The following is a 19752-nucleotide window of genomic DNA, read 5'->3' as shown; positions in this document are numbered from 1 at the left end:
AAATTAAATCACCTTCTAATTAGTCAACAAATAATATACTTCTCAAAGAATATCTAATACTAAAAACCATTTTTGAAGCTTCTCTAAAGCTTCGAAGCTTAGGCCTACAGAACTATGAAATATAACAAGAATCCGCTTGGAATGTGAACAAGGATATAATACATTTTTGGTTTGGGAATAAAAATATAAAGATTGTACCTGAACATTTATTAGATGTTCAGGTACAATCTTTATATTTTTATTATTATAAAATTACTTATTATAAAATTTATAATTTCTCCAACTGGGTTTGTGATATTTAGAAATGTTTCTAATCTATTTCTTAAATTTCTAAATATATTGGTAATGAATCTAGCTAGACCTAGTGCCGGTTTCAAAAAGGCTGGTTAAATTTTAACCGTGATTAATTTCACTACAACCAATCAGAGAATCCATGAAGGCCTTCTCTGATTAGTTCTCGTGAAATTAATCACGGTTAAAATTTAACCGGCTTTTGTGCAACCGGGCCATATTTTTGTAGACGGAAGTGCTTCAAGACTATGTCGATTTTTGTGTCAGTTGATCCCCGTTAGATGATGAATGGCTATCCGTTAACCTTCGGTTAAAGTTGACCGCTGTTGAAGGACAACGGCTAATCTTCGTTTAATGTTGATCTTCGATCAACGAAATGACCCTCGATCAAGTTTCACTAGATCACAAGTCAAGGACCATCCGTCTGTTAAAACAAGAGAAATTGACAGTTGTTAAATAAATCACTGGTAGATTACAGTTGAAAAAAAAGACAAGAATTATGGTCAGATTTGATACATACAAAAATGAATATTATTAACTCTAACTCTGGGTCTAACATTTCTACAGATCTACTTGTATATATTTAGATATATAATATATCAGAATCTATAGTGAGGTCCACGTTATAATGGCAGTGAAGAAAGATAGGAGAACAACGTAGCCAATCCTCTGTCTTGTCAATGCCTTCTATAGACGGTAGCTGATACAGGTTTATCAATTATTTTATCAACCAAGAAATTATATTTTTCAATGATTTCATAATGAATTCTCATAATCAAGATTAAATATTTTATGAATTATTAATTCTACATTGTTAAAAGCCAATCTAGCAACAGAGCAAAGCGAGAAACAGATAGCGCTATCCACATTGTTGAATGATAGACAAGGATAGCAATGCCATTGCTAATCAAACACTGCCATTATAACGTGGACCTCACTATAAAACTGAAGTATAAGATCTTGTGTAATGAATAAAGTTCTCAAAATGTGGAGATATGGCATTTCTGTATAACCATTCTCAATTTCAAAAACTTACTATCCACATTTTTAGAAATGCTTCTGATATAAATCCTTTCTCTTTAGATAATAATATTTTTTGTGAGACTTTATGAAGATGATATTGTGGTGGTTATACATACTAAATTTATTTTATATATTTATTTTTTTCAATTATTTATTTATTTATAATTTACAATCAACTTAAGGACAAAGAAACAGACTACAGTCCAAAACTTCTTTTCATCCCAATTTCATAAAATAAATAGTCCAAATAAAGGTTATGTGCGACTTTCCAATTCTTCACTAATTTCCACATTGAAACAAAACACAAACACTTGAAACAATTAATTTTGAATTTAGAAAGATTAAGATCCGAATTGATAACAAAATTTCTTCTACTTAGTACTCAAAACTATAAAATAAATATTTATTTGAAATATTTAACAACTAACAGTCTTTTTATTCAGTGATAATACTTAGTTGAATTCTTACTTCATTTATCAAGCAACAGTAGTAATTAATATTGGAAAATTACTTTAAAAAAGCAATCAAACGAGAAATAATTTTATGAGGTGTAAATGAATTACGCAAATCAAAGAAATGATAGATTATCAAGTCTAAATAATATTCATAAACAATAATAATTATTTCATTGACAAAAATTTATGCAAAAAGTCAGCTGTTCGGTACACATTCTTCCATTATTTAAATTGGATAATATTTTTCAATACAATTGTTAAGATCATTATAAATAAATAAATAAATAATTTTATTCATGGACGCAACAGGTAAAAACCCATTTTGCCTCCTTCACACATTACAATCATACACTATACAATCCACAAATGTATTTTAAGAATTAAGTATGAAGAAATGTTAAAAAACAAGAAATGTAATGTAAGTGAAATAATAAGAAATAGAAATTAAATGAATCAAAAATACTAACAAAAGTATGTCAAATGAATGAGAATGAAATTAAATATATAAGATATAATATAAATAATATATAAGTTATATAATATATATATTATAAGAGTGAGAAAAAGTGGCAACTGAATTTTTTAAGTGGCCTAATACGCGAGTTATGGGTTGTTGAAGTGCTAAACTCCGTTTTCTTTCCAGATCATAAACGGTTTCGACTATATTAACAGAACTTCTCTTGAAAATTCAAGAAATGTATCTTTCTAAACTAAAACATTTTATTCCCCATATCGTTCATAAATAAAAAAGTAACATTTTTTTGTAAATTCGATAACTTGTTCATTTTGGAATAAAACGCAAAAAACCGCATATTAGAACATAGCCAATGATATTCTGAATGTATTAAAGGAAAACTCCAATGAAAAATTCGGAATCGTTTATGATCTGGAAAGAAAACGGATTTAAACATTTCAACAACCCATAACTCGCTTATTAGACCACTTAAAAATTTCAGTTTCCACTTTTTCTCACTCTTATAATGATCTTAATTATATTGAAAAAGATTATCCAATTTAAATAATGGAAGAAATTGTATCGTTCATAAATAAAAAAGTAACATTTTTTTGTAAATTCGATAACTTGTTCATTTTGGCATAAAACGCAAAAAAAACGCATATTAGAACATAGCCAATGATATTCTGAATGTATTAAAAAAAACTCCAATGGAAAATTCGGAATCGTTTATGATCTGGAAAGAAAACGGATTTAAACACTTCAACAACCCATAACTCGCTTATTAGACCACTTGAAAAATTCAGTTGCCACTTTTTCTCACTCTTATAATGATCTTAACAGTGATATTGAAAAAGATTATCCAATTCAAATAATGGAAGAAAGTGTACCAAACAGCCTTAATGAGGTTAAGAGGTTGAACATTAATTTGAATTATATTATTCAAACTAAAACCATGATTTCCAATGAATCTCTTCTCTACTGGATAGAAAAAGAATACCATTAGTTTTTATGGTCGTGTTCACACATTGGCAGACTCCCGTGTTTGAAACCTCCCATGAAAACACATGATAATAATATTCTCTTTCTGCAGAAATTCAAAATACCATGAATCTCTTCCAATGATTCTCTTCCAGATTTCCAATGAATCTCTGCTCTACTGGATAGAAAAAGAATACCATTAGTTTTTATGGTCGTGTTCACACATTGGCAGACTCCCGTGTTTGAAACCTCCCATAAAAACACATGATAATAATATTCTCTTTCTGCAGAAATTCACAATACCATGAATCTCTTCCAATGATTCTCTTCCAGATTTCCAATGAATCTCTGCTCTACTGAATAGAAAAAGAATACCATTAGTTCTCATGGTAGTGTTCACACATTGGCAGACTCCCGTGTTTGAAAACTCCCATAAAAACACATGATAACAATATTCTACTCCTGCAGAAATTCACAATACCGTACCATGGAAAAACAAACCTTGATTATTATCGTTCAACAATAATGTTTCAAGATTGTTTAAACAATATAGATTGTTCATTCTATGATATTGTGAATTGAGTGTGTGATTGGAGAATTTTGAAGTGAACTAGCGACATTTTGACTGTTGTATAAATTAGAATTGGAACCGTTTTGGGCTGTTCAAGTGATACATAACCTAGCTACATTTGGACTGTTGTATAAATTAGAATTGGAACCGTTTTGGGCTTATAAGCCTATGGTACTTTTCTGTAAGTTGTGTAATTCTGAATTATTAAATAAATACAAAACAAAATAATACTTAAAACTGTTACACATGCAATAAACATTATAATAAATTATTATAAAAATGGGAAATACATGCAGAAAGGTTCGATCAATTTCAAAGCCTACAATCTACCCTATACAGACTTATTAGGTATTAATTTAGGCTATATTATTAGGTATTTGATCACAATAACTTTTTTCAAAACAATAAAACTTGGTAGATTGTACTCGAATCGGAAAGGACAATAATTTGTGCATTGAAAAAGTTGAAGAATATGGATTTTTCAACGCTATTCCATACTCCAATATACAGTTTTCATTAATTCGAGTAGCCTATAGTCATAGAGAAACAATATTGTAAGTAGATATCCCATGGTATAGGGAATTTATGTCGTAACTTTTACTGTTATCTCAAGCCGATTATTGTCAATTTTTACTGTTTTGTTGGGGTGATAGTGTATGAACGGCACAATTTGAGAGACTACCAGCATCACACAGCTGCATAGGAAAGAACTACGTGAACTATTGGCTTGGGATAACAGTAAAAGTTGCGACAAAAACGCCCTATACCATGGGATATCTACTTATGCTATCGTCTCTCTATGCTATAGTCTAATAATTAAGTGACTGTCATTTTGAGACGTTACTATTTTTTGAATATTATTTTTTATTATCACAATTGGATTTAGGAACATCAAAATTAAACTACAGCGTTTTGCAATCAAATTCAAGTAACTTATACAATCAAAATTTCTAAACCATTAATCCACATTGTGGTCGAAAAATACAGACGTTGATCGGATCTTGTATTTTTACTATTTGTTTAGTTGAGAAGATGATATTGTGGTAATTATTCATATTAAATGAAAAAGACTAAGGGCCGTTTGCACAGTGTAAGTTTGAGCTAAAGCTTAAACCAAATCTGGATTTTTTTTTTGGTTTAAACTAAAATTCCGTTTGCACAGTATCAGTTTAAACTCTGCATTGAGTTTAAACTCAGGGAAAGTTTAAACCTCCAAAACAGGAGGTTTAAACCAAATAATTTGGATTAACTTGACATCTGTAAAGATTTGATGGGGAAACAGCTGATAGTAAATTATCGACGGTTATTATTAATGCTTCTGTAGACGATAATAATATTTAAGTTATAGTAAATCATTATTTGAATGTAAAAATAATTATAATGGAGGAATTGATAGACGTTTTTAATGCGATTGATAAAGATGTCTGCGAAGGAATTTCAAAACTGAGAAAAATTGGGCAAAAACGAATGATTTAAATTTCTGGGATAATAATAATAATAATATCGAGTGACCTGGCTGGCTCAGGTCTGGTGTCAGAGTTTTCAGGTCGCAACTGATCAATTTCAGGGCCTCTGACATGACCTATCGACTGCTTTTTAGGCAGCCGGGACCGACGGCTTAACGTGTCCATCCGAAAACACGGGAGTGGCCCGAGATAAATATCTTGCCCGGGCCGGGATTTGAACCCGGGCCTCTGAATCATAAAGCCAGCATCTATTGGGATGATAGAGAATTTTCTTGAGTATAGCAACCACCATCGGTTTTGCTTGAGTAAAACAACTGCCAATCCAGTATTTGATTAAATGAGCCACTCGATAGAAAATAAGACAATTTTTAACAGTGGTCTTTGATTGGGAAAAATATTTTTAAGAACACATAACTGAGATATTTTGCTTTCAAGAGATTTTTAATAAATGAGGAAGACCGTAGTAGATTTGAGCGTAACAGAATAGCTTTTTTTTAAAACATTCTAAAATATATTTTTTGGTGCCTACTAAATATAAGTTTGTATCTAATAGTAATATAGCATTTCATCATTTTTTGAAGAATTTCTTGATCGCTTTTCACTTTTATTACCGTAGAGCTTACAGCTCTGTGGATTTTGAACAAGGAAATATTAGCTACAAATTGAACAAATTAGAACAAATTTCCTGTAAAAAGCAGCCTTTCTTATATATTAAACGATGACATTCTATTACCAACTTGACGCTAAACTAGTTTAACTTAAACTGGATTAGTAAATGCACTGAGAAAACCGACTGAAGTTTAAACTCGATTAACTTAATCTATACTGTGCAAACGGCCCTAAGAAATTGTCGAAGGAGTTTATCAGAGATTGACAATGATGTAACAACCGAAACCGGTCTTTCTAAGTATCAATAAATCTGTGGTTTTTTGACAATTTCTTAGTCTTTTTCATTTGATAGGATCTTATATTCATAAGCACATCTAATGGAAAATTAGAATCAAATTATAATATTGGTCTATCCAACTCAACCTTGGTCTTAGCAAAACAATTTCTTAGTCTTTTTCATTTGATAGGATCTTATATTCATAAGCACATCTAATGGAAAATTAGAAACAAATTATAATATTGGTCTATCCAACTCAACCTTGGTCTTAGCAAAACAATTTCTTAGTCTTTTTCATTTGATAGGATCTTATATTCCTAAGCACATCTAATGGATAATTAGAATCAAATTATGATATTGGTTTATCTAACTCTACAGCTTGTTCTTAGCAAAACTCAACACGCTCAAAAGCGATAAACTCTAGCCCAGAAATTTATGAACCAGTTTCTATTAATAGGAGTTCTTGAAATATTGCCGCCAATATATTATGTTCACTGAAATACTGTAAGGAATTATTCATGGATGAAAATTACAGAAGAGGTCATTCTGTATATTTGAATAAAATTTATCTATTTTTTTTCTCTTCTCCAACACACACAACCACGAAGCCCATGGTTTTTATATTTGTAACATTTTATTGTATTTTATTTGTCATTTTGTTTTGTGTGTTTCAAGAAATAAAATTGAAATTGAAAAAAATGTATGCATTGTAGCCTATTTTATTGTATTTTATTTGTTCTGTAATTCTTTGTCATTTTGTTTTGTGTGTTTTAAGAAATAAAATTGAAATTGAGAAAAATGTATGTATTTATGTATACATTGATAGTTCCTATATAATTCTCATCTATGAATGATTGGGTAAGGAACAACAAGTTTAGAAGCCTAAAAATTTGAGGAAACTTTAGCCACACAAATTTCTAGAAGAATTTTAACAACTACCCAAAAACTCTCCATTATCCGTCACCAATTTTCACAAAATTTGAAAAGACAATATTACATCCAACACCTTAATAAATTTGATACAAGAATGAGGAAAAGAGCGAGAGAGAAAGAAATACACTTTTAGGAGCCACAACCAGATTTCGTTTCAAAACCATACCAAACACCATAATAAAACGCTTTTAGATTTGCCTATCAACCATTCTATCTCAAATGGATGACAATCTTATTTTAAAACTGCAACTCCTAGAATACATTTCACTCAAAATATACTACCGTATACTGAATCTACAACGTCTATGAAATACAAGGGATCATTCAAAATTGTATTTCTAGATATTTTTCTACATCGAGTCAAACGATTCCAGAAGACTTAACATTCACCAAGTTCTTGAAAACAACTTAAAACCTACAATAAAAATAATAGTCTGCCACTACTTCATTCATATGTGTATCATTTGGATCTACAGTAGGCCTAAGCAACAATAATATCGAATCTAGACATTCTTTGAAGACTTTTACCAAATTCTAATTCTGGGTGAAAAAATAAATGAAACAAATAAAATGAAAAAGCATCTGCAATGGAGATAAGAGACTATGTTTCTAAAAGGTATTACCAGAGACAAATAATAGATAGATAGATAGGCTGCATTTATTTTAACCTCGAGTGCGAAGTTAGTTAATACGTATGTATTTGAAAGTATCTTCAACTCTATGGTATTACTGTACCAGGAAAATAGTTGAAAATGAATATAACTTTAGTATAATCAATTTTTACTGTACCAGGAAAATAGTTAAAGTGTAAATTACTTTACTAATCAAAGTTATTTAATACGTATGTATTTAAAAGTATCTTCAACTCTATGGTATTACTGTACCAGGAAAATAGTTGAAAATGAATATAACTTTACTAATATATATTCATTGTATCAGGAAAATAGTTTGGAAGTGTAAATTACTTTACTAATCAATTTTTAGATGACTAATAGTTGAGACAATTTACTAATGAAAGAGGATCATTAAAAGAGCTTAAAGCTGGGTTTACACCAAAGTTATTAAGAAAATGTTGATAACTTAATCCTTATAGATTCTATTAGATTGAACGGAACTTGACAAACAAATATGTTCATCATAAATATGTATGATAAGATATGTTCAATCTAATAGAATCTATAAGGATTAAGTCATCAACATTTTGTTATCAACTTTTGTGTAAACGCAGCTTAGAGTTCTAATAGATTTCAAATCTGGTTAAAAGCAAGAGGTCTAACGTGTTTCCCTACTTTTCAAGATCATAATTTAGCTTGAAATAAGTTTTCAAGTTTTAGCGGGTGCCAAAATATTGAAAAGATGTCAAAAGAAACGATGATAGCTGAGAAAATACTACAGATATGTGAAAGTTACAAACTTATATGGAAAACTATTTTCAAAATAAGATGAATTTTATAAATTATTGTCAGTAGTATTAAATTTTTTCAAAGCTTTAAACTATCAAGATGTCTCTTGTTAAAGGAATCCTTTATATTACTATTCATTTATAGTATTGATAACTAGGTAGTTTAAAAACTTGAAGTTTATTTGGAGCTACAAAATTTAGGGACATTTTACTTCAAGAGCGAAAGTTAAACAAAACAGTTTTAAAAGATAGAAAAATATAGATTTGTTGCCACAAGATCAAAATAAATCTCAATATCGTCTAGACAAATATCAATTTTAAAAGCTAATAAATTTAGCAAAGCAGCAAAGTACTGATTAAGACAATAAAGTTTGTTAATTTAGATTGCTAAAAAACTCAGTAATTATTAAAATCTATATCTTAGGAAAGCGATAGTGTAGAGTTAATGAGAAACGTGATTATAATAAATTGAGAAAATTTTATCAATTAATATGGGCTAGACATGCGTTTAAAGAGATTGTGTCATGCCAAAATATAAAAAATACTTCAATAGCTAATAACTCACTCTCAGCGGATTGATTCTTTCTGCTACCCGGCTTTCATAAATAACGCTAGTTGCACAGACCGTCCGCAGACTCACCACAGAAGCGAGCTACATCAGTGGATAATGTACGCCTTTGTTACGCAGACGGTCTGTGGCTTTAGCGCACATTGAGTAGCTAACTGCTTTGTGACACAGTGAAAAAATTGTAAAAAAAATTATAAATTTATTTAATGGGAGTTTGAGCCTCATTATATATAGAAAATATAAATGCTCATACTCTGTCAAGTAAGATATCTATGATTTCCTTGTATTAATAGTTAATACAGATTTATTTCAGATGTATTTATATTGGACAATTCCTAGTTCTCTCATGATCAAGTAGGATATCTGTCAAATTCTATGTATGTATTTATAGTAAATGAAGATGTATTTACTCACTATTGAAATTATATACAGTTTATATATATTTTTTTCTTATTATTAAATATATTGCTCTTTTTTAATCATTATTGAATGGACAGCCACTTTATTCTTTCATTTTTGTTCATCTGTTATACTAATTTTCCTTTACTTTTGCAACTCTGTCAATTTTGATGTTCATTTTAATAGAGGCTGTTTGTATTTTGAAATAGGTACTGTATGATAAAGACATTTTATTTTTACTTTTACTTCTATTGCCATATTATTTCGTTAATCATTTTTTATGTTTTCTTTTGCGAGAATAGAGTTATTATTATTATATCGGAAAATTCGTAGTTATTTTATAATCTAGCGTCTCATGATATAGTAATTTGAGCTAAGAACTTGACTATTAAAGAAAATCTATTTTCATGGGAAAAATCTTCCATAAACATAATAACCATAGAGAAACAATAGCGTAAGCAGATATCCCATGGTAGAGGGAATTTATGTCGCAACTTTTACTGTATCTCAAGCCGATTACTGTCGATTATTGTCAGTTTTTACTGTTTTGTTGGGGTGAGAGTGTATGAACGGCACAATTTGAGAAACTACCAGCGTCACACAGCTGCATGGGAAAGAACTACGTGAACTATCGGCTTGGGATAACAGTAAAAGTTGCGACATAAACGCCCTATACCATAGGATATCTACTTAAGCTATCTTTTCTCTGTGATATAACTGAGTGGGAATATAATATAATATTATAATATATTTAATTTATCTGACTTATTATTGACAGATCACCCAACTCAAAAATTATCTATGTAGCTAATTATAATATTATTCAGTGAAACCTCAATGCTAATATGGATTCTATCATAATATCATTGGGAGATTTAGGCCCGGTTGCACAAAAGCCTGTTAAATTTTAATCGTGATTAAATACCACGAGAAAACAAGCGGAAAATTCTTTCCTGATTGGTTCTCGTATCATTTAATAGTTATTGAAATTTACCAGGCTTTTGTGCAACTGGGTCTTGATACCCTAAAATTTAAAGTATATTTCTGAGATTAATTTATGTAAGTTTGCAGTATTGAACTGAGAATGATAATCCAATATTATTCAATTTGTTCTGTTTTTATCATTTTGGTTTTAATGTTGAGAAATTATAATATAGTAAAGATTAGCATAGTATCAAATAGTTTAAATCCATTTAAATTTTTAAAGATTTCAGTTTACGCTAACAGCTATCAAGTATACAAGACTCTATGTTACAAAATTATAATATAGGTGGTAAATTATAAGACTGGCCTAGTATCAACGTTTTAAAATTTTAAGAAATTTCAGTTTTATTTCTCTCAACTTTTTGATAATGAATTTAATAAATCCTGGAGTTGAGTTGTATTATATTGAAATATTATTAGAAGTTATTTTGAAACTGGCAAATATTATCCTGACTTAGCATCATCAGACTGTTTTGCCTGGTCTATGTAAACTGAAACAATTTTGATTAAAATATATGGGTGTTACCCCATTTCTAATAAAACATTATCCAATAATAGAAAACCATAGCTGATGTATGGTGTATGATGTAACTAGCTGAAATAAAAGCTTGAATTTTGAAAGCTTTTCAATTCAGATTTCTGCAGATATTCTACAAAATCCTACAATTCGTTATTTACTATTCAGGCTTAGACTAGGAGAAAACACAGGGATTCACGAAATGATCTAAAAACCAATAATAATAATTGACAAGAATATCTCTTTAATGTCGATATATATATACTGATGTCAAGACAATAATAAAATGAAGACAAAAATTATCTCTAGCTAAAAATGTTTACCCTTTCAGGGTGACGTCATAGATTGTAAAATGATATTTGATTGAATGAGAGAACAACTTGCCAGTTTCAATTGAGGGGTGGTGGATTTATTGAAATACTTTGACAAAAATTTAGTAATAATAATGGAAAGTATTTTTGTAAAGTAGTGTGGTAGTTTGGGACAAAATGCCAAATTTGGATGAAATGGAGAGACAAAAGAGTGATGTAAGAGAACCTGACCAAAAATTTAAATAACCATTCGAAACTATTTTCTAATCAACAGAATCAATCTGTTACAGGTCAAAGGTGACCTAAGGGAACCTGACCAAAAATTGAAATAACCAATCAAAACTATTTTCTAATCAACAGAATCAATCTGTTAAAGGTCAAAGGTGACCTAAGGGAACCTGATAAAATATTGAAATAACCAATCAAAACCATTTCCTAATCAACAGAATCAATCTATGAAGCGATTCAATCCGTCAACAATGAAATCAACTCATCTTCTATCCAGTCAATACCTATCCAAAATTTGAAAAACATTTAATTTGATTCAAACAAACACTAAAACAAATTCAACCCAAACATTAATTAACAAAACTTTTGATCACCAGTGAACCAAAAATAATCAACTAATTTTTTTTAATACAGTATGCCTGATACAATTTCAAGAAAATTTGTAGATCCAAACTAATCCGATGATTATTTACAACAGTAATCTGGGGCGTATTATAGTGGACTCATGAACGCTATTCTTTATATATAGATTGGTTTCAATCTTATTAAATTTTAAAGCTAAACTTCTCAAAAATTTATCAATTGAAATCAAGAACAACAGTAGTATAAATTGGAAAAATTTGAAAAATCAAGTTTTCACTAGTTTATCTCCTAAGGACTCCAGTTATAGATTAAAAGACAGGACAGGCCAATAATAATTTTACATAACTAGTACACGCTAGTAATAGCATTTTATGCTATATACCGATTTGCCCTCTTTGTCAGTCAGTGTTTTAATAATTTTTGATAATATATCCTAGAATATATATTTCAAATGCTGACCCCATACGATTGGGATAAGGCGTAGCCAAAAAGAAGAAGATCCTAGAATATATATTTTACGATCAATATTTCAAGGCTGTTTGGTACACTTTTTTCCAATTGAATAATCTTTTTCAATATAACTGTTAAGATCATTATAAGAGTGAGAAAAAGTGGCAACTGAAATTTTTAAGTGGTCTAATAAGCGAGTTATGGGTTGTTGAAGTGCTAACTCCGTTTTCCTTCCAGATCATAAACGGTTTCGAATTTTCCATTGTAGTTTTTTAAATACATTCAGTATATCATTGGCTTTGTTCTAATATGCGTTATTTCGCGATTAATGCCAAAATAAACCAGTTATCGAATTTACAAAAAATGTTACTTTTTTATTTATGAACGATATGAGGAATAAAATGTTTTAGTTTGGAAAGATAAATTTTTGAATTATTAAAAGAAGTTCTAATAATATAGTCGAAACCGTTTATGATCTGGAAAGAAAACGAAGTTCAACACTTCAACAACCCATAACTCGCTTATTAGACAACTTAAAAATTTCAATTGTCACTTTTTCTCACTCTTATAATGATCTTAACAATTATATTTAAAAATATTATCCAAATTAAATAATAAAAAAAGTTTACCAAACAGCCTAAATATACAACTGAGCTAGATCAATCTAAGAACACAACTCGATATTTAAAACTTATTACCCTATTTATTTGTCTTGGACTAGGATTCGATTTTACTATAAACTATTCAATTTCTGAGACGGACTTTCATTAAGTTTAAATCTATCAATTCATTTGTGCCGTTCTTCTTGTTTTGAATTTCGCGAAAATTAACTTTAAAATCAAACACACAAAACATACATTTTTGACGAAAATAGACAAGCAACAGACAAAAAGTGACAAAAAACGAACCAAACATAGATAATGATGAAAGGATATTTGTCAAAGCACAAACTATTGAAACTGTCAAGTTACTCTAACACCCAATATGATTATAAACACATAAATCCAACATATTATTGCCCAGATCCAGAATATTCCATGATATAATATGCAGGAAATTAATGATAAAAGTTTCTACAAAACACTGAATATACATACAGTTTGGATCTTTTAATGAAGATAGTTTATGCAATAGAAATTACCGAAATATTGCATTTATTCAAATGCTAATGAATCAATAATAATTAGGCAATGATAAAACTTTAGTAAACATGATCAAATTAAGAGCATCTCATCAAGAAAATTAAAATAATAAACCTATACAGAAAATGGAGCACAATACAAATATATATTGTCAGTGTGTACAGAATAACTGAACATGTCAAATGCTAAATTGTTTGAGTCGTATGTATGCCTACATGAGTATTTCATACTAATAGTATCAGTGGAAAAAGTCACAAGATGAAAATGTACAACATCTGAGTGAAATAGAAAAATTATGGTTTACAATGGTGGTAGAATGAAGCAATCAACTAAGGCAATCCGTGGCAAACAAACTGTCAAGGCTACAATATTTCATTAAAAATTTTAATCTTTTTAAGTTTAAGAAGACTCTATAAGTTAACTCTATTAACTCTATTAACTCTATAAGTTTAATACATAAATAATATGTTAAATAAATATACACACAAATATTCAGGGGTCTTGAGAATCACTGGTCAAAAGGAAATAACGTCATTTAATGACTATATCTTTATATAAATTATATTTTGATACAATATTAATATTAAATCAAGTTATTAAATTTAATAGACTCAATCTGTATGTTGAAGCTCACACTTTCAGGAGAGGCATGTCATATTCTTATAAAAATATACCCAAAGTCATCCATATACATTTAATTTGCATTACTGAATTATTTTTTATTTTTTCATTTCTATCTGTACAATTTTTATTGTTAAGGAGACATATTTGGGGAAACCCGTTGTCTCCATTGTGATCTTATCTAGCCTAGGGCCCAGTTGCACAAAAGCCGGTTACACTTTAACCGTGGTTAGTTTCACAAGAACCAATCAGGGGAAGGCGTTTTTGATAAGACAGCTTCTCTGATGGCTTTCTCTCGTGGAATAGACCACGATTAAAATTTAACCAGCTTTTGTGCAACCGGCACTTATTCCGTTAACAAAGTGGTTCAAAACTATGAACGAAGTAGATGTAAAATAACCTTATTCACAAAATTATGGCCTAGTTGATTGCTTCACACTACCCCACCATTCTCTGATTGAGATTTATATCAATCAATCAATCAACAGATCAATCACAATCAATGAACTAATCTACTATAATTGATTGATCAAACAATCAATACATTGATCACTATTTAGTCCGGTTTCATCAAGCCCGGTGAAGACATATTTAACAAGTGGAGTACGATTAAAGCCAGTTGTACAAACATCCATCTTTCGCCGTCCTTATGAAATCTACCAGATTAAACGTAACTTGACAAACAGCATCTGTTTGACATCATCTGTTTAATATAATAGAATTCATGAGGACGGAAAAATATCCGCACGAACAAAAACAGTTGTGTGTGTGCGGGGTTTTACACGAACGTCGATTTTTGGACGTACGACTTTTTGCCGGCCTTATGAATTCAATTAGATTAAACAGATGATGTTTGTTAAGAGTTCTGTCATAGAGAAACAATCGCATAAGTAGATATCCCATGGTATAAGGTGTTTATGTCGCAACTTCTGCTGTTATCTCAAGCCAATTACTGTCGATTTTTACTAATTTGACCGGGTAAGAGTGTATGAACGGCACGAGATATGAGAGACTACCAGCGTCATGGTAGTCTCTCATATCTCGTGCCGTTCATACACTCTTACCCGGTCAAAACCGTAAAATTCTACAATAATCGGCTTGAGATAACAGAAAAAGTTGCGACATAAACGCCCTATACCATGGGATATCTACTTACGCTATTGTTTTTCTATGGTTCTGTTTAATCTGATAGAATTTATAAGAACGGAAAAAAATTGTACGTCCAAAAATCGATGAGTAATATACCTAGCCTTACAAGTGTACACTGCAATATCGATAGCAACTATTGCCATAGAAATCATATGTCCCAGCGCACTCTTCGTAAACAGTAAATTATTTGACCATGTTTAAATGTCTTGACCGAGCTGTTGGCGAAACTGAGGATACGAGTTTCATCAATTACTCCCTCATTCACTCTCTCTTTCAGTTAGTGACACCCTCTTCATCGTATCATCTCTCATTCACTCTCTCTCTCTCTCTCAGTTAGTGACACCATAGAGTAAGTGTAGCATACGAAGATATCCCATGCATAGTTCCAAATTTGAAGCCGATTTCTTTTCAACTCAGACCGATTACTGTCGACTACTGTCTATTATTACCGTTTTGTTGGGGTGAGAGTGTAAGAACTGCATATCATGGTAGACTACCAGCGTCACATAGCTTCACCAAACATAACTACTAGGACTATCTGTTTGGGTTAAGGCTGTGCAAAGGCTAAAAATAAACTTTCTACTCTTGTTTTTTCCAAGTTTTTCGATTTGTGTATCATCAAGCTATCAAAATGAAAAAGTTTTCTCAGGAATACATTTTTTTTCGATCATTACTTTTTGAGATATGAGCGCCTAAAGTTCAAATTTTTGGGACAGAACATTTCAAATTCGATAAGAAATAATTCCATGAGATTTAGTGGATAAACTCTTCATGGTATTGATGATTTAATAAAACAAAAATGTTTTGAAAATATCAATTTTTGATAAAGTTATAGTAAAGATATTGATAAGATATTGTATTGTTGTTTGGTAAATTTACCAAAAATAACTTTTTTGAGTTATCTTTGGTCATTTTTAGTAAATTGAATAACTTTCTCAAAAAATTAATATTTTCAAAACATTTTTGTTTTATTAAATCAACAATACCATGAATAATTTATCCTCTGAATTTCATAGATTCATCTCCTACCGAATTTGAAATGTTCTGTACCAAAAATTTGAACTTTAGGCGCTCATATCTCAAAAAGCAATGATCAATGAAAAATGTTTCTCTGAGAAAACCTCTTTATTTTGATAGCTTGATTATAAACAAATCGAAAAACTTTGAAAAATATCACCAGTAGAAAGTTTATTTCTAGCCTTTGCACAACCTTAACATATTATTTGGAACATAAACGCCCTATATCATAAGATATCTTCCTGTGCTATCTTTTCTCTATGGTGACACCCTATCTCTCTATCTCTCTCTCAGTTAGTGACACCCTCATCATTGTATCATCCCTCATTCACTCTCTCTCACTCTCTCAGTTAGCCACACCCTCATCATCATCCTCCTCGTCCGACACGTACTTCCTGCGTTTGCGACGACCCGTCCTGTCGCCGCCCCCAGGCGTTGCCGATCCTTTTCCACTGCCTTTGCCGCCTCCAACCCCACTACTGCCGCCTCCCTTCAGCTTCAGCTTCATTTTCACCTGACTGCTGCTGCTGTCTCCACCCCCACCTGCACCGCCCCCGGCATCGGAGGCGTCGTCGTCGAATGTGGACGAAGAGGCGGTTCCGCCCCCAATGGCGGCTGCTGATTGGCTGTTGCCCGCGCTTGTGGAGCCTAGAAACGGAAACAAAATTGTAAACATATTAGATTTGCTTATAGTGGAGTCCACGTTATAATGGCAGTGTTTGATTAGCAATGGTATTGCTATCCTTGTCTATCATTCAACAAAGCGGATAGCGAAATCTCTTTCTCGCTTTGCTCTGTTGCCAGATAGTCCTTTAACAATGTAGAATTAATAATTAATAAAAAATATATCATCTTCATTATGAAAATTAATGATGAATTATTGAAAAATATAATTTCTTGCTCAATAAAATAAATAATTTTAAAGGAGAATGAACATTTAATATTACATCAATAAACCTGTATCAGCTACCGTCTATAGAAGGCACTGACAAGACCACACAAATTCATGCACTCAAAATTCATTTTGAAATCCTTGACATGTCATATTCGTGTACTTCCAAGCATTACTTGATATTGTAGTTCTTTTTAACGGAATAAAACTAAACAACTATAGTGAGGTCCACGTTACAATGACAGTAGAGAAAGACAGGAGAAAAACGTTGCCGAATCTCTGTCTTGTCAATTCCTTCTATAGACGGTAGCTGATAAAGGTTTATTAATGTAATATTAACTGTTCATTCTCGTTTAAAGTAATCCATTATCTTTTATTTAGCAAGAAATTATATTTTTTAATAATTTGATAATGACTTTTCATAACAATTAATTACTTAATTAATTAATTTAATAACTTTTGTTAATTAATTATTAATTCTACATTGTTAAAAGACGATCTGGCAACAGAGCAAAGCGAGAAAGAGATAGCGCTATCCGCTTTGTTGAATGATAGACAAGGATAGCAATACCGTTGCTGATCAAACACTGCCATTATAACGTGGATCTCACTATAATAATTAATAGTTTCATTGATAAATTATCGTGGAATTCATTTATTTATTAATACATTGATACATACAATATAATTCTCAATTATGAATGATTGGGAGAGGAACAACAGGCTTAAAGCCCAAAACTGTTCCTCTCCCAAATTTAGATAGAAATTGTCCAAAAATAGGTTATGTTCACACTTCATGATTTTGTCCCATTATGAGTTCAAAATAAATATAAACTAGGAATTTAGAATTTAGAATTGACGTATTCTATCATTTTCACGGACTTTATAATGTAAATCTCACTATAGAAATAAGATGAGAGTTATGACTGTCGGCCGATAAATGTCGTCCGATAAGCGGTCGGCCACACGAGGCCAAACAAGCGTTTTTTTAGGCGTGTTTCTCGAGTCGGCATTGCAGGAAACTCTCTGATTGGGTTCTCGTTTGGGAATCAGGTGATTCAGTCAGGGGGCTGACCGAGAATCATAAAATAAAAACTCAGGAAGTGAAAGTGCAAAGACAAGGATATGTCGTAAAAACTTCACTAAAAGGAATTTTTAGTGAGAAAACATAAGAACCCAATACATAACCTATAAACTTGAGTGTTAATAGGAGATGACATTGGGTAATACAGCGAGGCAGAACATATAAAAGCCATATGAATAAATAAAAAAATAAAGCCAATCGGAGATTTTCTTGCCCTGCCAACTTTTCTGAAAACGCCTCGTGTGGCCTCATCCTTGGGGCTAACCTACAAGAAGCGTTTTTCAGGCGTTTCTCAGACGAGTCGACAGGGCAGGACGATTTCCGATTGAGGGATTCTCGATCAGTCACCTCACTGATTCATCTGATTCCTCAACGACAACCCAATCAGGGAGTCCTCCCTGGTCCGCCGACTCTTGAAAAAACGTCAGTGTGAACTCGTCCTTACCAGTGGCTTGTCGGACAACATTTATCGCTTCAGACTGGTTTTCATTAGTACAGTTAGTGGTAGAGTTCCCTGGGCAAGTAACCTATTTCGGACTATGTGTTATCTAAATTTGGGAGAGGGATAGCACAAGGTAACCTTATTTTTCCTCTCCTTATCATTTTGATAATGTACTTATTGTATAAATGAATAAAGTACTAACCTATCTTGTAAACTCTCCCAATGAAAACGTTCATGGTAGAGTAGTCATGGTAGAGTACTAGTATTTAGTAGAGTAGAGTGGGATAGCACCGTGGGATAGTATACTACCATTTGCCTTCCCCCACCACCGCTTCTCACTCCACTCTACCACTACTATGCTAATGAAAACAGTCTAAAGCTAGTAGAGTAGAGTAGAGTTCCGTATTGACATTTTAAGGTTAGTTATGTTCACTAGACAACACATTTTACCTACTGTTGTAAATGTGATTTTGTAATTAACACTTTATTCATTAAAAGTTTACATTTATGAACAAGATAAAAATCAAACACTACATCAATTTGGAACGTTCATCATAAAACTCTAACTTGTTATCTTTTTACTTTCCTTGCCCTATTACCATAGGTAAGGAAAGTATTGCTTTCCGAAAAAAATTAAGGTACCCCAATTTCTAAATTTCTATACGTTTCAAGGTCCCCTGAGTCCAAAAAAGTGGTTTTCGGGTATTGGTCTGTATGTGTGTGTGTGCGTGTGTATGAGTGTATGTGCGTCTGTGTACACGATATCTCATCTCCCAATTAACGGAATGACTTGAAATTTGGAACTTAACGTCCTTACAGTATAAGGATCCGACACGAACAATTTCGAACAAATCCAATTCAAGATGGCGGCTAAAATGGCGAAAATGTTGCCAAAAACAGGGTTTTTCGCGATTTTCTCGAAAACGGCTCCAACGATTTTGATCAAATTTATACATAGAATAGTCATTGATAAGCTCTATCAGTTGTCAGAAGTCCTATATCTGTAAACATTTCAGGAGCTCCGCCTCATCAATGCAAAGTGTGATTTTAGATTTTAAATTATCAGGCTTCAGATACAATCTAAACAAACATTTTCAAGTGGAAAAGATTGAGCATAGAAATA

General features: G+C 31.4%; 1 protein-coding gene across 3 annotated transcripts in view; it reads right to left on the bottom strand.

The window, feature by feature from the left end:
- Window positions 1–475: 475 nt before the first annotated feature.
- LOC111057636 (ATP-dependent helicase brm) overlaps window positions 476–19752 on the bottom strand; it is an 86126-nt gene continuing 66849 nt past the window's right edge. For 2 of the 3 annotated variants that reach the window (XM_039433428.1, XM_039433426.1), the window contains one exon: window positions 16452–16859. In XM_039433428.1, coding sequence (XP_039289362.1) covers window positions 16558–16859 — 302 coding nt within the window. In that variant the 3' untranslated portion in view covers window positions 16452–16557. Of the gene's footprint in view, window positions 716–16451; window positions 16860–19752 lie in introns of those variants that run through there. The other variant, XM_039433427.1, reaches the window with a different exon arrangement.

The sequence above is a fragment of the Nilaparvata lugens genome, chromosome 7 (assembly GCF_014356525.2).
Source record: "Nilaparvata lugens isolate BPH chromosome 7, ASM1435652v1, whole genome shotgun sequence".
NCBI lineage: Eukaryota > Metazoa > Arthropoda > Insecta > Hemiptera > Delphacidae > Nilaparvata > Nilaparvata lugens.
The sequence above is the reverse complement of the archived record's forward strand: the minus strand, read 5'-3'. Positions and strand labels throughout refer to the sequence as shown.